The sequence below is a fragment of the Schistocerca piceifrons genome, chromosome 4, assembly GCF_021461385.2.
Source record: "Schistocerca piceifrons isolate TAMUIC-IGC-003096 chromosome 4, iqSchPice1.1, whole genome shotgun sequence".
Classification (NCBI taxonomy): Eukaryota; Metazoa; Arthropoda; class Insecta; order Orthoptera; family Acrididae; genus Schistocerca; species Schistocerca piceifrons.
Window position 1 is genome coordinate 404723641 of NC_060141.1, and position 25397 is coordinate 404749037.

Genomic DNA, 25397 nt, shown 5'->3' on the forward strand with positions numbered 1-25397 from the left:
TGCTGAAGGAGCTGTTCCAGAAGTGCTTCTAAGATTTGAAAAAGTGTACTGGCACTAGTGTATTATATCTGAGGAGGATTACTCCGAAAGGGACAAAGTTTATGTCGATGAACAAATAAAGATTATTTAAGAAAAACCCCATTCTCATTTGATTACACCTCGTATTTGTGTAAATGAAGAAAGATATTTCTCATAAAAGAATAATGTACGAGGAAAGTGTAAATAAAGTAATGAATTCATGATGCACATACTAACGCAGCTGCCAGAAAAACTTTGCAGTTCTAAGAACACAGATTGCAGAACTTTCCCTCAGAGGGGGGAGGTGGGGTTGGGGGGGGGGGGGGGGGGTGTTGTAAAGACAGACTGCAGGGCCAGCTGTAGAGAAGCTTCTGAAAGGAAGAGAGGTCAGGAGGACAGCATGTGATCACGTGGAGGATCCATCATGATAGCCTTTATAAGCGGCGCCACCGGCACTGCTGAGAATTCTAAACTCAGTCCATCTCAGATGCTAGACTTGCATTACTCTGCGCTCAGTACAGGACATAGATTATTGTGCTACTTAACTGTGCAAGGTACTGCAAGACTGCATAACACAGTCAGTGTGTTAACGCCCCATAGGATTTTACAGTAGTTTCCTATCATACATACTCCTCGAGTTCCCGTTATTTATTCGAGTTCCTCATCCTTTTCCCTCTGAGTATCCTCTTCTGAAAATATTTCCAAGGTGTATTCTCAGGCACCAGACCTACGAGTTGGATGAACCAGCTGAAATAGTGGCAGCTGCCATCCTGATTTGCTTGCAGAAAACTACAAAGAGTTTGTCACAGCATCACACTGCAGACTATTAATAATGAAGATCTAAACTGGAATAAGGTTTTGATATGTGAATGTCTTGATGACTTTTTAAGTAATAGAACCCAGTACATTGTTCTGGATGGCGTGTTCATTAGAGAAAAAGGTGCACTTGTTCTCAATATACACAATCACTCTGATGGATACAATAAGCAGCAATCTGCGATGGTTTGTTGATGATGCTGTAATGTATGGAAAAGGGTTGTCTTCGAATGTCTGCAGAAGGATAAGGATGACTTTGAAACAATTTATACTTCAAGTTATGAATAGTAGCATTCTCTTAATGTGAGGAAATGGAAGTTAATAAAGACAAGTAAGAGAAAGATTCCTGTAATGTTCGAATACAGTATTAGTGGTGTGCTGCTGACGCAGTCACATACATCAATATCTAGACATAATGTTGCAAAGTGACATGAAATGGAACAAGCATATAAGGCAGCCGAATAGTCAACTTTGTTTTATTGGGAGAATTCTGGGAAACAGTAGCTCATCATAATGGACATCAGGTACATATCATCTGTGTAGAACTCTTGCTCTGAGAGTTCCGTACAAATTTTATTATGTATATAGACAGTTCATCCATCCCAAGAATAGATAAGGTTGATGATTTTTGCCTTTTATCGATATTGATACTGGCAATATACCAGAGCCAGATTTCTGCGAATCTTTTAATTTTAAGCTTTAAGTTAATTTTTTTTTTCTTTTTTTTGTGTATTTTCACATTTGCTATTGTAATCTGATGAGTTCACGATTATAAAAATATGTAACATAAATGACTGTATCTACTGACTGCATTCACCCATTCTTGAGGGGGGGGGGGGGGGCCTTAACAGAGAAAGTCAGATAACAAATGACAAAAAAATAGTTTTATATCTAAAAACAAAGATGATGTAACTTACCAAATGAAAGCATTGGTATTTTGATAGACACATTAACAAACACAAACACACTCACAAAATTCAAGCTTTCGCAACCCACGGTTGCTTCATCAGGAAAGAGGGAAGGAGAGGGGAAATACGAAAGGGAGAGGGTAAGGAGTCATTCCAATCCCGGGAGCGGAAAGACTTACCTTAGGGGGAAAAAAGGACAGGTATACACTCGCGCGCACACACACACATATCCATCTGCACATATACAGACACAAGCAGACCTATGTAAAGGCAAAGAGTTTCGACAGAGATGTCAGTCGAGGCGGAAGTACAGAGCCAAAGATGTTGTTGAATGACAGGTGAGGTATGGGCGGCGGCAACTTGAAATTAGCGGAGGGTGCGGCCTGGTGGGCAACGGGAAGAGAAGATATATTGAAGGGCAAGTTCCCATCTCCGGAGTTCTGATAGGCTGGTGTTAGTAGGAAGTATCCAGATAACCCGGATGGCGTAACACTCTGCCAAGATGTGCTGGCCGTGCACCAAGGCATGTTTAGCCACAGGGTGATCCTCATTACCAACAAACACTGTCTGCCTGTGTCCATTCATGCGAATGGACAGTTTGTAGCTGGTCATTCCCACACAGAAAGCTTCACAGTGTAGGCAGGTCAGTTGGTAAATCACGTGGGTGCTTTCACACGTGGCTCTGCCTTTGATCGTGTACACCTTCCGGGTTACAGGACTGGAGTAGGTGGTGGTGGGAGGGTGCATGGAACAGGTTTTACACCGGGGGCGGTTACAAGGGTAGGAACCAGAGGGTAGGGAAGGTGGTTTGGGGATTTCATAGGGATGAACCAAGGGATTACAAAGGTTAGGCGGATGGCAGAAAGACACTCTTGGTGGAGTGGGGAGGATTTAATAAAGGATGGATCTCATTTCAGGGCAGGATTTGAGGAAGTCGTATCCCTGCTGGACAGCCACATTCAGAGTCTGACCCAGTCCCAGAAAGTATCCTGTCACAAATGGGGCACTTTTGGGGTTCTTCTGTGGGAGGTTCTGGGATTGAGGGGATGAGGAAGTGGCTCTGGTTATTTGCTTCTGTACCAGGTCGGGAGGGTAGTTGCGGGATGCGAAAGCTGTTTTCAGATTCTTGGTGTAATGGTTCAGGGATTCCAGACTGAAGCAGATTTGTTTGCCACGAAGACCTAGGCTGTAGGGAAGGGACCGTTTGATGTGGAATGGGTGGCAGCTGTCATAATGGAGGTACTGTTGTTTGATGGTGGGTTTGATGTGGATGGATGTGTGAAGCTGGCCATTGGACAGATGGAGGTCAACGTCAAGGAAAGTGGCATGGGATTTGGAGTAGGACCAGGTGAATCTGATGGAACCAAAGGAGTTGAGGTTGGAGAGGAAATTCTGGAGTTCTTCTTCACTGTGAGTCCAGATCATGAAGATGTCATCAATAAATCTGTACCAAACTTTGGGTTGGCAGGCCTGGGTAACCAAGAAGGCTTCCTGTAAGCGACCCATAAATAGGTTGGCGTATGAGGGGGGCCATCCTGGTACCCATGGCTGTTCCCTTTAATTGTTGGTATGTCTACCCTTCAAAAGTGAAAAAGTTGTGAGTCAGGATGCAGCTGGCTAAGGTAATGAGGAAAGAGGTTTTAGGGTAGGGTGGCAGGTGATCAGCGTGAAAGGAAGTGCTCCATCGCAGCGAGGCCCCGGATGTGCGGAATATTTGTGTATAAGGAAGTGGATCAATGGTTACAAGAATGGTTTCTGGGGGTAACAGATTGGGTAAGGATTCCAGGCGTTCGAGAAAGTGGTTGGTGTCTTTGATGAAGGATGGGAGACTGCATGTAATGCGTTGAAGGTGTTGATCTACGTAGGCAGAGATACGTTCTGTGGGGGCTTGGTAACCAGCTACAATAGGGCGGCCTGGATGATTGGGTTTGTGAATTTTAGGAAGTAGGTAGAAGGTAGGGGTGCGGGGTGTCAGTGGGGTCAGGAGGTTGATGGAGTCAGGTGAAAGGTTTTGTAGGGGGCCTAAGATTCTGAGGATTCCTTGAAGTTCCGCCTGGACATCAGGAATGGATTACCTTGGCAAACTTTGTATGTAGTGCTGTCTGAAAGCTGATGCAGTCCCTCAGCCACATACTCCCGACGATCAAGTGCCACGGTCATGGAACCCTTGTGGTCCATTTCCTCATGTGAACTTTGGCCTAGCAGTATATCATTTCTGTATTTATTTATTTACACATCAAGCTCGATAGGACCAAATTGACAAGCAAATTTCCAAGGTCATGGAACGTGTCAGTACATGAAATTACAACATAAAAGTAATAACAGCTAAAAATAAAATGTCTGTGAAACAAAAAAAGTCAGCAGTAAGTTTCAGTAAATGCAGTCAACAATACAACATAAGAATCAGCTTAATTTTTCAATGAACTCCTCGACAGAATAGAAGGAGTGAAAGTGCATGGATTACTGCTAAGATTTTTGAATTCTTGTGGTAGCTTATTGAAAATGGATAAAGCAGTATACTGCACACCTTTCTGCACAAGAGTTAAGGAAGTCTGATCCAAATGCAGGTTGGATTTCTGCTGAGTATTAACTGAGTGAAAGCTTCTTATTCTTGGGAACAAGCTGCTATTGTTAACAACAAACAATAGTAAAGAATATACATATTGAGAGGCCAATGTCAAAATACCCAGACTAGTGAACAGGGGTTGACAAGAGATTCACGAACTTACACCACTTATGCCCCAAACCGCCCATTTTTGAGCCAATAACATCCTTTTAGAACAGGAAGAATTACACCAAAATATAACACCATACAACATAAGCGAATGATAATATGCAAGGTAGACTAATTTTAGTGTCAAATGATCACTTACTTCAGATACCATTCGAATAGTAAAATATGGTAAGTCTTTGAACAAGATCCTGAATGTGGGCTTTCCACGACAGCTTACTATCTACCGGAACACTTAGAAATTTTAACTGTTCAGTTTCACTAATCATATGCCCATTTTGTGAAATTAAAATGTCAGGTTTTGTTAAATTATGTGTTAGAAACTGTAAAAAATTAGTCTAACTGTGATTTAGCATTAGTTTATTTTCTACAAGCCATGGACTTATGTCATGAACTGCACTGTTTGAAAATGAGCCAATGTGGCACACAACATGCTTTACTACCAACTAGTGTCATCAGCAAACAGAAGTATTTTCGAGTTATCCGTAATACTAGAGGACTTATCATTTATATAAATAAGGAACATGAGTGGCTCCAACACTGATTCCTAGGGCACTCCCTGTTAAAGTAAGAGGTGAACCAATAGTGAGCTACTCCCCGTATTCTGTAATGGTCCAACTTCTGGAGCAATATTTCATGATCAACACAATCTAACGCCATAGTTAAATCAAAAAAATATTCCTAGCATTTGAAACCTTTTGTTTAACTCATCCAGTACCTCACAGAGAAAAGAGAATATAGCATTTTCAGTTGTTAAATGACTTCTGAAGCCCAACTGTACAGTTGATAGAAGATTAAGTGATATAAAATGATCAATTATCCTTTGACACAGAGCCTTTTCAATAACTTTAGCAAAAACTGATGGCACAGAAATAGGTACAAAATTGTCTACATTATTCCTTTCGCCCTTTTTATAAAGCGGCTTTACTACTGAGTACTTTAATTGTTCAGGATACTGACCATTCCTAAAGGAAAAATTACAAATATGGCTAAGTACAGGGCTAACATGTGCAGCACAGTACTTTAATATTCTGCTAGGCACTCCATCATATCCATGAGAGTCCTTAGACTTCAGTGATTTAATTATTGACTCAATCTCCCCTCTCGTCAGTATCGCAGAGCAGTATTTCAGACATCAGTCCCGGAAAGGCATTTTCCAAGAGAGTTACATGATTCCCTGTAGAAACTAAATTTTTATTTAAAGACTCGGAAAATGATTGTTAAATACTGTACTGACTTATCAGTAACAGAAATATTTTTACTACAAACTACATCATCTACCTTGTGCTGCTGACCAGACACTTCCTTCACAACTGACCATATGGTTTTAATTTTATCGTGTGAATTAGCTATTCTATTTGTGCACCACATACTCTTTGCCATCCTGATAACATTTTTAAGCACCTTACAATACTGACTGTAATGGAGAACTGTAGCTTGATTGTGACTACTTCTAACATTTTGATCTAATTCTCGCTTTGTTCTACATGATATCCTTATCCCGCTAGTTAGCCCCCCTCCCCCCCCCCCCCCCCCCCCCCCCCCTCGGCTGCCTTTTCTGCTAGTACCCCCTTTTAGAACATTGTAATGGAAAGCATCTCTCAAAGAGCACGAGAAATGTGTTAAGAACAGCATTATATTTGTCATCTATGTTGTTGGCACTATAAACATCCTGCCACTCTTGTTCCTTGAGAAGTTTTAGAAAACTCTCTTTTGCCATAGGATTAACTTTCCTACATAGTTTTTAATCATATGCGACATCTGTTTGAGTAAAAAAGCCTTTCAGTGTTAAAATTTGTGCATCATGGTCGTCTGAAATGCCATTCACCCTTTTATTAACAGAATGCCCATTTAATAATGAAGAATGACTACAAATATTGTCTATGGCTTTACTACTGTTCTACTGCACCATAGTTAGAAAAAACACAGTCTGCATCAGATCAAATTAATTTAGGGGATCTACCAACATCCTTTTTCTTGCACAATCATATACAAAATTAATACTGAAGTCACCACATATAACTAATTTCTGGTACTTCCCATAAAGTGAATCGAGAACCCTCTCTAGCTTGAGCAGAAATGCTCTGAAGTCAGAGTTAGGGGACCTCCAAACAATAAAAATTAGAAAATTAGTTTCATTAAATTCAACTGCCTCTGGACAACATTCAAAAATCTTTTCAACTTCTTGCGGCGTAATGAATAGTCCATTAAATTTCGGGCATGCATCCACGCAAGTAAAATTTCCTCCACTGATATTTTGGCCGCATATCGTTCAGCTATCTTCAAACTGAGTCACAAGACTGATGACAAGATGCCAAGCACGGCCTTATATGCTTCACCGCGGCAGTACTGCACATGTGGGCCACAGATGCTGGTCGTCGGCAAAGAAATACGCTTATACAGACATTCGATTCGCTTATCGATGTATGACTGGCGACAGGGACACCATAATGACTTATCTGCAGTTTAATTACCCCCCCCCCCCCCCAAGAGCCAGATTCCATGCTTTGTCCAAATCCGGCTCTTAGGGTAAATAAACTACAGAGCTGCAGAAAAGTCATTATGGTGTCACTGTCGCCAATCATACATCGATAAGCGAATCGAATGTCTGTATTTTTTTTGCTGCCAACCAGCATCTGTGACCCGCTTGCGCTGTACCGCCACCGTGGAGCATATAAGGGCTTGCTTGGCATCTTGTCGTCAGTCTTGTGACTCACTCTGAGGATGGCCAGATGATACATGGCCGAAATATCAGTGGAGGAAACTTTTTTATTTGTGCGGAAACATGCCCAAAATTTAATGGACTATTCTAATATCTGTTCAGTGCAGTGCTGTGATACATCTATGGACTCAAATGGAATATTGTTATTTTACATACATGGCCACTGCGCCACCTCGCAAGGAATTCTTTGAAAAAGAGCCAGCTAATCTGTATCCTGATAAAGGAAGCCTCTGAACTGTCAAATTATTTAAGTGTTGCTCCAATATACCAGTAATTTCAGAGTCAACATCTATAAGCAAGTTCACTAATTCCTTCTCTACTTGGAAACATGACGTTCTCTGAAGGTGATTCCTTGGTTAGAGGGACTTCCTTTAAGCAGGTATACCTATCAGTGACTTCCATCTAAAAAAGGTGCAGCTCTAACACCAATTACTACAGGAATTTTTCCATGTGTGATCCCACCACCCCCCCGCTACATTGTCACCTATAAGCTTTGCCAGCCTCCTCCTCCCACACCTATTGAGGCGCAGTCCATGCCTACTGAAACATGATCTACTGATAGACTAAACTGGGTCCACTACAATGTGATCCATGCCCTCTGCCATCAGTGCCCTCTCCAGCCCCATGTTAACGCACCTAACAGCCACATTAAGATAACGCTGATCATGATGCTGAAACAATTGCATGAAATGCACATTAGTGCTACCAGTTTGAGTAGCTATCTTTACCAGGTCACCACCTACATCATATTCCCCATCCCTATCAAGACTATTACATGCTCCACCCACTATCACTACCTGATCCTCCTTCGTAAAATTCCTATAATTCCTCTATGCAGTCAGTCACCTGAGCCAACCCCGCACTAGGCTTCACAATGCTGGTGACCTGGTACTCACTCCCCAACACATCCTGCACCTGTTGGCCCACATCTCTACCATCTGAACTACCTAGCAGCACAACCTCCTTCTTTCTGTTAGACTTTGCTACTGACTTACGCCTCCTAACTGCTGAGGACTGCTGCATGTTTCCTACACCTACAGCTACAGCTATTGAATGCATATTATTCATTCCTTAAATATCAGAAAACCAGAAGGTTATGATCACTAGCAGAACTTAATGGTTGGTTGTCAACTTCAGAAAAGTATCTGTTTATCACACATACTTCTAGTGCTCCCTCAAACCTTGAGTGCTTGCTAATTTTTTTTGTAAAAGCATGTTATATTCTTAATGCTTATACAATAAAAGGAAAAAATCTGTCCTAAGTAACAAAATTATTTGACAGCTTGATACTTCTGTAAGACTTGCATAAATATGAACTGAAGGCTTTTATTCTGAAACTTCCACAATTTCAAAATAAGAGGTTTACAGGTAATGAGGTAATTAAGTGATCACAAAAAACCTAACTTCTAAAACATGTTATTCATACAGTTCTATGCAAGATGGAAAGTAACTTTATCAGTAACAGTAGAGCATGGAAGAGAAGGTATACTTAAATCCATAAGGCAGAAAGATAAAAATATCTGGTGGTGCACACTAAAAGGAATTACACATCTACATCTATACTCTGCAAACCACTATGAGGTGCATGGCAAAGGGTATGTCACAGTGGGCCATTTATTGGGGCTTCTTCCTGTTCCATTCACACTAGTATATTCCTAGAGTCATCATTCAAAGCCAGTTCTTGAAACTATGTGAATAGACTTTCTCTTGATAGTTTACATTTATCTTCCAGAGTCTACGAGTTCAGTTCCTTCAGTATCTCCATGAGACTCTTGCTCAGATTAAACACACTTGTGACCATTTGTGCTGCCTTTCTCTGTATGCATTCAATATTCCCTGTAGTTGTATCCAGTACGTGTCCCACACACTTTAGCGTATTCTAGAACTTGTTGCATGAGTGAATTGTACATTGATTGCACATTGATTGTACTTCCCCAGTGAATGAAGTCCACCACCTCCTTTACCTCTGACTGAACCTGTGTGGTCATTCTGTTTCATATCCCTACAAAGTGTTACACGCATGTATTTGTACAAGTTGGCCAATTCCAACAGTGACTCATTGATATTATAGTTTTAGAATACTACATGTTTTCATTTGTTGACGTGCACAATTTTACATTTCTGAACATTCAGAGCAAGTTGCCAATCTCTGCTCCACATTTAAATATTATCGAGATCTGAGTGAATATTTATAGAGCTTCTTTGGGATAGCACTTCATTATAAATAACTGCATCATCTGCAAAAAGCCTGATTTTACTGTTAATATTGCCTGCAAGGTCATTAATATACAATGCAAACAGCAAGGGTCCCAGCACATCTGAAGTTATTTCCACATCTGATGATGACTCCCCTTCCAAGATAACTTGCTGTGCCCTCTCTACATAAAAGTCCTCAATCCAGTCACAAATGTCACCCTATAAGGTCATACCTTTGACAATAATCATAGGTGTGGTACTGAGTCAAATCAAGGAACACTGCATCTATCTGGTTGCCTTGATCCAAAGCTTTCAGTATGTCGTGTAAAAAAAGTGCGAGTTGTGTTTCAAATGATCGATGTTTCAAAAATCCATTGTGGTTGGCACTGAGGAGGTCGTTCTGTTCAGGATACCTCATTATGTTTGAACTCAGAATATGTTCCAAGATTCTGCTACAAATAATGTCAAGGATATTGGGCGGTAGTTTTATGGATCACTTCTACTCTCCTTCTTGTAGACGGGTGTGACCTATGCCTATTTCCAAGAACTGGGCACAGTAATTATTTTTTTTTTTTTTTTTTTTTTTTTAGGTATCTACAATAGATCATAGGGATTCCATAGGGGCCTGGAGCTTTGTTCAGTTTTAATATTTCATTCTTCTTTTCTGTGGTACAAGGATTAAATTGAGGTAATTCTCCTGGATTTTCCTTTGTAAAGCAACATTTAAAAACAAGTCTAGCATTTAAGCTTTAGCTTTGCTATCCTCAATTTCAGTTCCTGTCTCATTTGCTAGGGACTGGACACTAACTTTGGTGCCACAAGCAGCCGTTACATACGACCAGAATTCTTTTGGGTTCTGCGAAAGATCACTTGACAATGTTCTGCTACAATAATCATTGAAGGCATCACATATTGATCTCTTGACAGCCAAATGCGTTTGATTCAGCATCTCTCTATCTATAGCCATACATTTTGCTTTACGCATATTATGCAGTTATAATTGGAAATAGCTTCCTCATGAAGATTGCAATGAACAGCTTAACACAATCTCCTTGCACCCACCACCATCAGAAAAAAAGGAATTCAATACTAGGGCAGAGCAGCGCAAACAGGAGCCATTTAGACAAGTAGAAATTACTAGGACATTTATATCATTTTTGCTTTGCAAATCTAACTCAGTGGACAAAGTTATAAACAGATAATTCTCTTATAGCTTTTTATGAAGAAAAGTATTACTTTTGAAAATCATTTAGCATGTGTCTCATCATAATGAGACACTGCATGCGTGGCACCTGGAATATACAAAGAATGAAGTAGCTGAAGTATGTAAATACGACAAAATACAATAAGATATTATGTTTTCAAATTTATAACCAAGTTGATAAATTCATTCTGTGCACAATATTTCAACAAATTACACAGTAGTCTCTGACAGTTTTCAAAATATTGTAACATTTAAATGTGCAATATCAATCAAATATACTTACGAGGGTCTTTCAATAAGTAATGCTGCACACTTTTTTTTCTCAGAATATATTTATTGTTAAGAGTTAGAATTTTGTGACAATATACATCAACATGTCTCATCCATGTCCTATTTTTCTACGTAGTCTCCATCACGTTCTATGGCCGTACGCCAATGTTTTGACAGAGCATGTATTTCCTGCTGGTAAAAGCTCTTGTCATGTAGGCATAGCCATGTTTTCACTGCATGACTGGAACTCCTGTCATCTTCAAAGTGTGTTCCCTGTAGAGAATCTTTAAGTGGCCCAAAGAGATGGAAGTCTGAGGGTGTCAAGTCTGGATTGTAGGGTGGATGAGGCAATGATGTCCAACCCAACTTGGATGTGAGCATTCGTGGAACCCATTGTGAGCATCTCTCTGAATAGCCGAGAGTCTCGATCATCACAGATGCACTTCCAATGCTGACCGACAACTGCAGAGCCAACTGTTGAGTTGTGATGCACCAGTCGGCATGAATCATGACATCTGCACGATTCAGCATGTATGGAGTAGTGGCTTGACAGGAAGTTCCGAGTGTGGCTGATCACAGAGTTCTGTTTCTGCATTTCCGGAGGCTGTAAATTTCTTGACCCATTGTTCAACTGCATTCCTATCAACAGCAGCATCGCCATACACTGCACACAAATGTTTATGGATGTTCACCAAGGTTTCTTTTTCTGCAGACAAGAATAAAATAACAGCACCGGCTTGTAACATGAGTCATATGTAGATGTCATTTTGATGCTGTACTATAGCTCTGTCATCTGCCAGAATGGTTTGAAATTTCACCAGCACATAGAAAAAATATCAAATGTGAAGCACCAACAAGTACATTTGTCTATGTATATTAATGGCCTTTTATAAAAAATGTGGGGCATTACTTATTGAATAACCCTGGTAGTACAGAAATTTTTGCTGTTGTGTTTACTGGAGGGACACACACGCACGCACGCACGCACGCACACACACACACACACACACACACACAGAGAGAGAGAGAGAGAGAGAGAGAGACTTATGGTATTTTCATACTCCTAATTAATTAAGTCTAAAATTAGTTTCAGCCCTACAAAGCTATAACGATTTTAATTTTTATCCTAATTTATTTTATATCTTCCTGTAAATACAAGTGTTTGCAAAAACTGTGGTTTCCAGTCCAAGTCTTTACTAATTTTCAGTATTCCCTTACAGTTATTGATAATGTGATTTTCATAAATGAAACCTACTTAGTCATTAAAATGAGCACTGCATACCTGTTAGAATAATATCAGGAATACTGGAGGGTGTATTTGGTGTCTGTGGTGTTGTCTGCTGGGTACTACCCCCACTGGGGTTGACTGCCACTGGACGGTTGTAATGAAGTTGTGATGGGGACTGGCTGTAGTAACCATGGTCAGCTGCATTCAGTTCTTGGCTGCTGATCTGTGTCAGACCAGAACTCTCTTCTACTGGGCTTCCGTGGTTGATTGCCTGTGTAGTTTAAACATAAATGTGAAACAGCCAGTAACATCACTAGTTACTAAATAGTGATCAGAACACAATGAAAGAGTATCCAAATGGAAATGTATATTTGTAGCATTTATTCAATATAGTTAGTTACATGATTTACACATTTTATACATTCCACAGGTTAAAATAACCTGATAATCAAATAATAATTTAAAAATGATAATTTCCAGTCAATTTTAGCATTACAAAATAATAACAGCAACTGTGCAATTTTACATTACTCTAAGCATGGTGAACAAATCCCACAAAAGCATCAACAAATGAAAACTTTACACTTTCGTCCTTTTACGTGCAAAAATTTTGCCGTCAGTGGTATGACAACACTGTCACAGAGAACTGATACACAAATCTCTAATGTTTGGGAAATGAATTAGTTAAGATGCTGACTTCTTTCATGGTAGTAATTATGAGAGTTACTGGTGACAGCAGTGAAGGAAAAAATATAAATATAATAAGGGACAGAGTAAAGATAACAACCCACAATATAGCTGCGGTACTCGAGTGTCGATAGGCATATAAACAGGACTGAAATGTTACTAACCTTATGGGCAACGTCCTTCTTCAGGACTAACTTGTACGTGATACACATACGCACAAGCATCACTTCTCTGCTACACTGGCCTGGCCAATAAATTTTACCAGCACTGAAGCATGAGATGTGTTCGTGTATTCTTTACTAGCTAGCTCCATAAGCTTAGCAACATTTTCAAAATTTGTTGATGTGGCTACTGATTGCTCAGCACTTCAATTAAACAGTTGTTACCATTACTACTTCCATTATTTATACTCCATTTGATCTTTTCAAAATGGTTCAAATGGCTCTGAGCACTATGGGACTTAACTGCAGAGGTCATCAGTCCCCTAGAACTTAGAACTACTTAAACCTAACTAACCTAAGGACGTCACACACATCCATGCCCGAGGCAGGATTCGAACCTGCAACCGTAGCGGTCGCGCAGCTCAGACTCAAGCGCCTAGAACCACTCGGCCACTCCGGCCAGCTGGAGCTTCTCATTATCAAACCTAGGTACCTGGTATTTTGATTTAAATTGTCTTCCTTATTTCACTGCAAATACATTGGGCACAGTCAGTAATCAAAAAAGAAACTAGTTTAATGTGGGTCTACCCAAGTAACAGCATTTCTCAATGACGAACAAAACTACTGCAAGTTGACTGTATATTGCACCTTTCCAGTAGCATGAAACACTTAAGTAATTCAAATACAGAATGTTTATCCTGCAAACACGTTTTATGAAATGGATATTGGTAATTGTATGTGTCTGAATAGCATATTCTTTAATTCAGTGATAGTTTGTGGGCACTCAGCCCATCACTTTGTCGGGATGATTACAATGAACAGTAGAAGATTAGGATGGTTGTTGTTGCGGTCTTCAATCTGAAGACCGGTTTGATATAGCACTCCACACTAGTGTACCCTGTGCAAGCCTCACTCTCACTGTAATGTACACCTATTTGAATCTGCACACTGTAGTCCAGCCTTGGTCTCCCTCTAAAATTATAAGTCCCCACAATTCCCTTCATACCACACCGATTACTCCTTAATGCATCAGGATGTTTCGTCAACCAACTTCTCTTAGCCAAGTTGTCACATAAATTTCCTTTCTTCACAATTTAACACAGTATCTCCTTACCAATTCTCCCTGATGCCTCAGGATGTGTTGTCTACCAGTCCCTTCTCTTAGCCAAGTTGTTCCAAACATCCTTTTCTCCCCAATTAAGCGCAGTATCTCCTCATTAATTCTCCAATTTACTCATCTAATCTTCAGCACTCACCTGCAGTGCAGAATTTCAAAAGCTTCCATTCTTTTCTTGTCTGTACCATTTATTGTCCACATTTACCTTCTGTACAAGGCTGTACTTGAGACAATTACCTTCAGAGGAGGTTTCCTAACATTTGAATGTATATTCAATGTTAACAATCCTTCTTTTTCTGAAAAACTTTTCTTCCTACTGCCATTCTGCATGTTATATCCTCTCTATTTTGGCCATTTTCACTTATTTTTCTGATCAAATAACATAACTTAACTACCTTTACTATCTCACTCCTAATCGAATTTCCTCAGCATCCCCTGATTTAATTTGACTACATTCCATTACCTTTGCTTTAATTCAATTGCTGTTCTTCGTATAAACTCTTTTCAAGACACTACTCATTCCATGCAACTACTCTACCAAGTCCTTTGCAGTCTCTGACTGAATTACAATGGCACTGTTAAACATAAAATTTTTTGCCCCCCCCCCCCCCCCCTCCCAAATGAACTTTAATTCCCTTTCCAAATTTGTCCTTGGTTTCCTTCAAAGTTTGTTCAATGTACAGCCTGAAAAACATGGAGGACAGATTACACCCTATCTCACTACATTCTCAACTACTGCCTCCCTTATATGTCCTTCAACTCTTAACTCTTACAACAACAGTCCGGTTTCTGTGCAAACCCTAGATAAACTTTCACTCCCTATACTTTACCCCTGCTACCACCAAAGTTGCCAAAATTGTATTCCAATCAACAAAGTCAAAATTTTTCTCTAAATTTGCAAATGCTATGAATGCAGGTTTACCTCTTTTCAGTCTATCTTTTAAGATAGGTTCTAGACTATTATTGCCTCACATCTTTCTACATTTCTTCAAAAACGAAAATGATCTTCCCTGAGGTTGGCTTCTATATTCTTCTGTATATATTTTGTGTAACCCTGTCTCACTAACAGCGTTTTCCTTACCAGGTGGAATAGTTTTGCTGTGGCTGGCTGTCCCAAGGATTTCAATAATTTTGAGGGACTATCACATACTTCAGGAACCTTGTATCAACTTGGGTCTTTCAGTGTTCCGCCTTCTATAATATATTCATTTAAGGTCCTCCTTTCTTCACTTAGTACTGATTTGCAAATTGCACTTTTAATATTCATACAAGTGCTGCTCTTTTCTGCAATGGTCTCTCTAATTTTTCTGTAGGCAACATTTATCTTTCCCACAATCAACCATGTTTATACAACCTTGTGTTTCCTGCCTCGGCATTTTGCACTTTCTGTCAAGCTAATTTTTTGACACCTGTATTCGGTTTCACCTGCTTCATTTGGTGCATCTTTATATTTCCCCCTTTCACCAATTAAATACAAAGTCTCCTGTGTTATTCAATGTCTTCTATTGCGCTTTAACTTTTTTGCCCATTTAATCTTCTGCTGCCTTCACTACTGCACACCTCTCAAGTCTATTGATTTGTTTCCTTTTTATTTCTTTCCTCTGATCTCGTCAGTTATTGCCTACGGCACCCACTAAAACTCAACAATCTCCGATTCTTTCAAATCATCCCGGTCCTCTCACTTTTAAATTCCCACCTGTCCACAATTTCTTCAGTTTTCATCTGAAGTTCATAACCACTACATTACGGTCAGTGACCACATGTGCCTCTAAAAATGTTTTGAAGCTTAAAATATGGTTTCAAAATCTGTCTTACCATTATGCAATCTATATGAAACTTTCCACTGTCTTACTGAGGTGACAAAAGTCATGGGATAGTGTTATGCACATATACAAGTGGCGGTAGTATTGCAAACACAAGGTATAAAAGGGCAGTGCATTGGAGTAGCTGTCATTTGTACTCAGGTGATTCATGTGAAAAGGTTTCCAATGTGATTATGGCTGCACGATGGGAATTAACAGACACAGAATGGTAGTTCGAGACAGACACATGGGACAGTCCATTTCAGAAATTGTCAGGGAATTCAATATTCCGAGATCCACAGTGATGTGCGTGCCAACAATACCAAATTTCAGGCAGTATCTCTCACTGCAGACAATACAGTGGCTGAAGGCCTTCACTTAATGTCCACGACCAATGGTGTTCGAGCAGAGTTGTCAGTACTAACAGACAAGCAACACTGCATGAAATAACCCATGAAATCAGTGTGGGGCATATGGTGAAATTATCCATTAGGACAGTGTAGCAAAATCTGACATTCATGGGCTCTGGCAGCAGCCAACCGACTCTAGTGCGTTTGCTAACAGCATGACATTGCCTGTAATGCCTCTCCTGAGCTCATGACCATAATGGTTGGATGCTGGATGACTGGAAAGCTGTGGCCTGATCAGATGAGTCCCAATTTCAGTTGGTAAGAGCTAATGGTAGGGTTCCAGTGTGGTGCACAGCCCACAAAGTCATGAACCCAAGTTGTCAACAAGGTACTGTGCAAACTGGTGGTGACTCTGTAACACTGGGAGCTGTGTTTACATGGAATGACTGGGTCCTCTGGTACAACTGAACTGATTATTGACTGAAAATGGTTATGTTTGACTATATGGAAACCTTTTGCAGACATTCATGGACTTCATGATCCCAAAGAATGATGGAATTTCTATGAACGACAATGTGCCATGTCACCAGGCCACAACTATTGGGGACTGGTTTGAAGAACATTTTAGACAATTCAACTGGCCACCCTGATCACCTGACATGAATCCCATTAAACATTTAAGGGACATAATCAAGAGGTCTGTTTGTGCACAAAAGCCTGCATTGATAACAATTTAATAACTATGGACAGCTATAGATGCAGCATGGCTCAGTATTTCTGCAGGGGACGTCCAACGTCTTGTTGAGTCACTCCCATGCCAGACTGCTGCACTACACCAGACAAAAGGTGGTCTGGCATGATATTAAGAGGTATCCCATAACTTTTGTCACCTCAGTGTACATAACTTTCTTTCATGTATCTTAAACCAAGTGTTCACTGCAAAAAAATTGGGGTCACTGTGAATTTCTATCAGGTGACTTTCCCTTTTGCTGTAATGCCACAGCCCATGTTCTACAGCTATTGTTCATTCTCTTCATTTTCCTACTATAGAACTACTGTCCCTCATTAAAATTAAATTTTTCTTTAACTATCTGAAAAATTTCTACTAGTTCATCCTACATTCTTTCAATCTCTTCATCACCTGTGGAGCTTGTATGCATATGAATTCTTATTGCTGTAGTGGATGTTGGTTTTGTATCTATCTTGGCTATAATAGTGTGTTCACTATATTGTTCACAGTAACTTACATAGCTATTTTCTTATATATTATCAGACCTGCTCCTGTATTGTCCTATTTAATTTTTTGATCTTCCTGCCTTCTTACTACATTAATTACAACTACATATTTCTCCAACTTATCCATTTATCTTTTTAAATTTTTCAACCTTTCTACCCGATTGAAGGTTGAAATATTCATTCAATGCTCCAATCCACAGAACAGCAGTTTTGTTTTTCTTGAAGACATCATCATTCTGAGTAGCCCCACCTGGAGTCTGAAAGTATGGCTGTTTAACCTCCAGAGTATTTTACCCAAGAGGATGGCAGCATTATTAAACCATACAATAGAGTTGTATGTCACCAATAAATATGATCCTTCTGGCATTTGCCGTACCACTGCAGGAAGACCATGTTACAAGGTCACATCAATCGATCATTGAGTCTTACCCTGCAACTACTGCAAAAGCTGCTGTCCTCTTAAGGAACTGGCCTCTCTACAGATACATCTCCCATGTGGTTGACCTACAGTATGGTTATCTGCATCATTGAGGCATGTATGCCATCCTACCATGGCAATGTTTATGGTCCATGAGGACTGTGGGGAAAAAATGGATTACCAAGCAGCAGCTGTGCACGGAAAATGACGGATACAATATAAATGTTACACAACTTGTAACAAGAAACCTAAGCACTTTCTTCTTGGTATCCAATGTAAGTTTTGGGGCTTTGAATACACTGCCTGACAAAAAAAAAAAAAAAAAAAAAAATGTAGTACCCAGAAGACATATTTGGACGTCAATGTACCTTCATACACATACGCTGTGGTTATGTTAATGATTACAATCACAATTCTCCTCTATGACAGTTGCAACAGCCACCAGAATACACTAGTTTTACTCACATTTAGTGTTGTTCCCACACCTAGTATGGTGAGACACCAAGCACATTGAAACCCTTTCATATCTGCACCTGCCATACAAGAGCAAGTAATGGACACTCGTGTGACCCCATCATTGGCTGAGAGACAAGCAGTAGGCAGACTAGAGAATTAATGTTGCACACAATTAAACACAAATGGGTGTGTTTGGAATGGTGCTGTGACTGGGAAACTGCATCACATTGTATTGTGTTCAGTGATAAACTGTGGTTCTGCATTACCCCCCAATAACTATTGCTGGTGAGTATGGTGGCGACCGGTGGAGAGGTCCCATTCTCCTAATATTTTGGAAAGGCACAGTAGTGTTAACTCCTTGTGTCATGGTGTGGGGAGCCATCAAGTATGACTTCAAACAGTGACTGAGGGAACTCCGATGGCAGATCTTGCTTCCTTAATGTGTTACCCTCATGTGACAGTACCATGGTACCATTTTTAAACAGGACAATGATGGTCCACACACGGCACCTGTCACCATGAACTGCCTGAGTGATGATGAGGTAGCCTTGTGGACAGCAAGATCCCACAGAACATGTGGAACCAATTCAGATTTCAAGTCTGCCCAGCATATCAAGGATATGTTACAACAACTGTGGGATAGCTTGCCTCAGGAGAGGATACACCTTTCCCAACCAAATTAGTGCATGGATTCGTTTCAGAGGGGATGCAGCTTCATAGGGATAGGTGGGCTGATGCTGCCAAGTTCTCTGTAAATTTGATTCAATATAGTGATCACTGAAGTCACATCTCATCCCACTCATCCTGTGAACCTTCATTTCGTTTCTTCATCCCCTTCAGAACGCTTCTTTTTTTAAAAAAAAATCTGGAGTGTGTATTACAGAACTCTAAGCATACACCAATTTTTTTTAGATGCTTGTTGATAAAATGGATAAAGTGAGCAACTTCTTCTGTTACAATACACACCAGCAAGTTTTTCTCCCTCCCAGATATCACTTGCGCATGAGAGGATTATTTATGTACTGCATCGGTGGCCTTTTACAATGCTTGACACTTCAAAATACTGTAGTGAAGAGGCACCAAAAGACAATGCAGAGGCATTTCTAACAGCAGTGTTAGAATTTGATAGAAAATTTTACACCAAACTGAATTTTCAAAGCAAGAGAACATGTGACATTCTGTAGTCTTGATCAGTTCTGTAGTTCCAATTACTTAATCTGCTGCATAAAGTTAATTTTATTCATATGTATCTTTGGTATTACAACTTTCACAAACATTAGTGTAGTGAACTTATAAGGGGAATGTAGCTTTGTATCGTCACAAATTTACAATACATTCAGTATTTGGCCAGAAATGAAAGTGGCAGAAATGGGAGCTGAAGATACTAATCATTTAAAGAAAATAGCATTTTTGGCTCAGTTCAGGTGGGGCATGAGCTATTCATGTTAGCGTAATTTCCAAGCAGCAGCTGTTATGGAAGAAAGAGCACAGAATGGTAATCCGAGGGACGTAAGGTTGAGTTCTTATGTGGAAACTTTTGAGTTTTTTCTTTACTTGCACTAAAAATGAAGTGAAATAATGTTCAATATACTGTGTTTGTTATTATATTCATAACAGGTGTGAAACGGAAAATCTGGGGATGGAAATAAATTTCCAAGAAGTGGTTGTACTTACAGCACCACAGGAACCAGTGCCAACAACTTCTCAAGAAAGGATTGTAATTAAAGCTTACAGGACTTTGTATTCTGTTCGTTTTATTTTGACAGCTGCACACAAACAACAGGTTCCTGGTGCAGCTGAAATTGACCCATTAGCCATTGTGGCAAATGCCAGCTACAGCTATGGAGCTCAAGTGCTTTGCTCTTGACTGAGTAACATTAATTTTTTGAGAATATTGTCAGAACACAGTCAGAATACTGTGAAAAATATTGAGTTGACCAAAACTATCTCATACTACAAGTGAAAATATTGATGTCCCTGGAACATCAGTAGAAGACAAACAGGAGCCTTATGAAATAGCACCCACACTAAAACATCAAAGCAACATTTCAAAATGTTACTGGATTATAATTTACTCCTTTTGACCGAAAACAATCTGATCACAGCTGAAAATTCGCTGATAATAACCGAAAAACACAAGAAAGTAATGAAAGTTTTATTGACTACAAGTTAGTGTGCAACAATGTGTTTACCTACTCCAAAGAGAGAAGAAAAAAATCCACACTTATAGGATAGGATTTTTCATGATGAAGACAGACTGCCGCTATGCAGTATTAAAGTGACTCTCACAAAATGCACTCTGCTAGTGCAATCCTGCATCATCAGTTAAATAATCTGATCAAAAAGCTTCAAAACCACTCTCATCTCATTGAGGGAGAAAATAACAAATTGCATCAACAGAAGATTGCACCAAAATATAATCCACTGCACATCACTAGTTACCCTCATCAATATTTGGCGAAATGATGTGTTATGCAAGGTTTGCTCAAAAATTGTGCTATGAGAGAGAACCTTCTGTGAATTTATACAAAGTTTGTTTTTCTATAGAAACTTTAAAACAGCTATGTAATTGTAAAAATATAGCAATTATGATGTGTGCAAGTTCCCAAGAAAATACCTGCTTCAACCTTTTTATGATGAATATCACCCAAGAACATGTAAATTATCAACTGTAAAACAATAAAAATAATTAATATTATATACGAAGTTCTTGTGTGCGCCTCACAATCCCTTCCAAAATATTTACTTGCTATCCCAAATTTTCCTTTGCCTTTCCTTTTCATGCCTCCTATGGAAATACTAATTATTTTGGTTTATTTGTAGTGTAAGTAATATAAAAATTGAAAAAAATTACAAAATAGTTTCTGGGTAGGCACTCAACCATATTTTAATTACTGTTCTGTACTCTTTTCGCTGCATCAGCTGCTGCCCAGAAAACATGCTAACATAAATGCTTCATCCCTTGGCTGACCTGCTTGCTTATCTGGAGCTCTACTTCTGCTGCTTTCATTTCTGGCCTGCATACAGGAATATCATAAATTTGAACAAATTTTGTGATTATGGATGGGGACGGACCCCTTGCTAGTGGTGAAATGTCTTCAGAAGAAGGAGAAGAAGAAGGTAGAACTCAAGGCCAACATTATAATATAATTGCCAGTGTTCTCAATAATTTTATGAAAAGGTGAAAAATAGATGGGTAAGACTATGAAAGATACAGTAAACTAAAACGGGGTGAAGAAAAAAGTAGCACTGTGAAGAAATGCTGAGACGGAAGAAATTAACATAAATTACAGCCAGATGGGTGACAAGAACCAAGGACATGTTGTAGTGCTAGTTCCCACCTGCTGAGTTCTGAGAATTGGTGTCTGGGGGAAGAATCCAATGGTGTATGTGGTGAAACAGGCACCGAGGACATTATTATCATGCTGTAGAGCATGCTCTGCAACAGGATATTGTGTGTTGCCATTATAGACCTTCTGCCTATGCCCATTCACTCTAATTGATAACTTGATGGTAGTCGTGCCAATGTAAAAGGCCGAATAGTGTTTACATAACAGTTTCCACAACTGTTCAGCCTCTTACAATGACATCACCACCAATAAATTATCAATTAGGATGAATGGGCATAGTGAGGGTGTAGATTGGCAACACCCAATATTCTGTTGCAGAGCATGCTGTACAACATGACAATCATGACCTCAGAGACTCAACACGTGTGCCATCTGGACTCTTCCCCCAGACACCAGCTTCTCAGAACTCCTCAGGTGGGAACCTGTGCTACGACACATCCTTGTCTTTCGCCACCCTCCTGGCCTTAACTTATGTTACTTTCTTCCATCTCGGCATTTCTTCATAGTGCTACTCTTTTCTTCATGCCGTTTTAGTTTTCTACATCCTTCATTGTCTTACCCATCTGTTTTTCAGCACCCCCCTCCCACCTCTGTTACATACAAAGCACTTAGCTTTTCACTCTTATTAACTCATACACAATGTTTAAGCAGTAATTTCTGTCTTGGATATTACCCTGTATTCCACCTTTAAGCTCTCAGGTTTTCAAATCTCATACGATGCAGTCCCCAACAGTCTGTCTTTCCTTCTCATCCCCTATGGTACTCTCCTGACCCACAGTTCTGGGTGACTTTCCCAAAATCTACCCCTCTTCCTAGACCTCTCCAGTCCTTTTCCTTCACCCCTCTTCCTTTCCCTTCAACCCTTCTGCCTGAAGAAGGAGCGTGTGGCTCCAAAATCTTGCCTTATTACAACCCTCTTTTTTGAGCTTGTTCTGCCACCGCTTGGTGAGCAGATTTTTTATCCATCTAATTAAATTATTTTGTCAAAAATGGATTGTTTTCGTTGTTAAAAGTAAATATACTGCAGTATTAAGGAAAGAGGAAAAGGTCATGCAGCTGGTTTCAATCTCATTTATGTGAAAGAAAGCAGAAAATTCCTTTAAGCACAAGAGATACATGAATTTGATTTGGCTGCTACAATTTAGGATGAACTTCAGGGTTCCATACTTAAATCAATTACTTCTGAACATGGCAATTACTTGTCAATGTGGTAATAGACAGCTCCAAAGTTGTTTTATTTGGCAATCATACAAGCATCATAATGTAAAATCCAGGATGGAATGTAACAATATTAGAACGTCATGCGGCCTTAATGGCTGAAAGCTTTATTTGTGACAGCCTTTTTGTTGTGCTTATCTACGACTCAGTATCTCCGCTATATGGTGGATACAAGCATAATAGTTACATATACGGGCCAAGAACTGAACAACAAAGCAAACAACATATTCAGGAGATTATTTTTTAGATATAAAGCTGACACCCATTTTACTAAAACACAATATATTCCATTTTTCGTATGCAATTTTATTAGAGGCCACATTTCACCCCATTGCAATGCTGCTATGGGACTGAGGGGAAAACATAAAGCTTTTATGGAAGAGTTGGGTTGGGTTGATTTGGGGGAAGAGACCAAACAGCGAGGTCATTGGTCTCATTGGATTAGGGAAGGATGGGGAAGGAAGTCAGCACTGCCCTGTCAAAGTAACCATCTAAGCATTTGCCTGAAGCGATTTAGGAAAATCGCGGAAAACCTAAATCAGAATGGCCAGATGTGGAATTGAACCGTTGTCCTCCCAAATGCGAGTCCAGTGTGCTAATTGATGCGCCACCTCGCTCGATCTATTATGGAAGACATACAGTGGTAACCTACTGCTGAAGATGACTGCAGCTGCTCCTAGAAAATAATAGTTTACCAACAGAAACAATGATTTGTACAAGCGAGTTTACTTTGTGTACAATCATTTCTTAATATCACTTGAGATAATATTTTAGGGCAACTCAGCTGAGTCACTAACAATATTTTAATTCCAGAAGGGCATCATTTGCATCTTACATGGCGCTAATGTATACCCTTCCTTGATAAGCTGGGAATTATGAAACTATTGTAGGGCATCTACTAACCCATTAGATTTATTGCTGACAATGTACACTTGTTTCAAAGGAATGGCTGTAGGAACACAATAAATATGAGATAGAGAAACAATCTGTAGATGTGGAGCACATCCTTGCCAATCATCGAGAAATGTATGTTTTCTGCAAAACAGTTTTCAAAAGATTTTTGAAAGAAATGATAGGCCCTGACAACTAACAAATTTCCAGGGGCAGATTCAAAGCTTTTATTTTGCAAACTACATCCAGTAATTATAAACATGTGTATCACCGACCAATGGGTATGACATTCATAATTAAAAACTACTATTTATTTCTTTCCTGTATATGTATGAAGTCTTGATTTTCATATATAAAAAACAACATACACTCGAAACTTTCTATTTCCAGCACAATATTACAGCACTCGCAGCAGAGATAATTTAAAACTTCCTGCACACTGTTTACAATTCTGTGCTCAAACACCACAGTATATGAGGTTAAAAATTTGCAACAAACTAAAATTGCTCTTCACTTTTCTAGCACAAAAATAATATTGCTCTACTGAAGAACTGATAAATGATAATTTTCAATTTTGAACATGGGAATTATTATTATTATTATTATTTTTTTTAAAAAAGCAAGAACTGTTGCGAGTGTTGTGTATATGTGTTATAGTAATGGATGTAAAATACAGTAACTTTTGTATTTTAATACTTCATCATGAATCTAGAAATGTATTCTGTACAACAAATCAATTTTAAAACTGTATGTAATGAAATGAACCATTTAATTGTGATTAATATTTCTATAATTCAATTCACTTTAGTTAGTTCAATAACAACAATCTTATGTTATTCTTGATCTGTTGTCTTCCCACATGATTTCAGGCAATTTTTGGTAAGATCCCTAACAATAGCTCCTGCTCTCATCACCAATACAAAATTAGTATTTCATAACAACAAGAACAGCTATTATTACAACCACTAAATTATTGTTCACTTAACGAGGTGAGATATTCAATTATCTTGTGAGAATGTTACATTGGTTGCACAAAATAAATAATGGTACCAATCAATTTACATATCGCAAGACAATGCTCACTATAATTAAACACAAGCCCTCAAAGACTGATGAATTGCTTGGTCATTTTCCAAACATGTGATGCATTTACACACAATGAAAGAATGTCTGGATTATATTTTATTTTTTCACATTCTGGGAGTTGGCAATCACCACATTCTGTTATAAAAACTAGATAATATAAAACTAATACCTTAACATCATTACATTTCTTTTATTTGGTCACCTACCTTTTGCTTCCTATGCTATACTGAAATACTTTGGTTGCTGTGAACGATGTCAGTATCATTTTAGATGCTTCTGAGATTTTAATTTCTTTTTTGGCTAATTCCTGTGGCAGAAGCAGATTATGGCAGTCTGCTAAAATCAAACAGTCTGTTTGGAAAAATAGAATGGAACTCATACAGATCTTTGATTGTACAAGTGTGCTATGGGTGCTATCTCTATGAAGAACTTCCATACTTTATATCTGCAACTATTATCAAGCGCAAGAGGGACCAAGAATACAAATATCTATTTTCAAACCTCTCCTCCCATCTTTTTACTGGGGATAACT

General features: G+C 39.2%; 1 protein-coding gene across 2 annotated transcripts in view; it reads right to left on the bottom strand.

Moving 5' to 3' along the window:
- The window catches only part of LOC124795419 (CREB-regulated transcription coactivator 1-like), a 372101-nt gene that overhangs the window by 19118 nt on the left and 327586 nt on the right, over nt 1-25397 (bottom strand). For both annotated transcript variants that reach the window (XM_047259442.1, XM_047259443.1), the window contains one exon: nt 12148-12364. In XM_047259442.1, coding sequence (XP_047115398.1) covers nt 12148-12364 — 217 coding nt within the window. The remainder of the gene's footprint in view (nt 1-12147; nt 12365-25397) is intronic.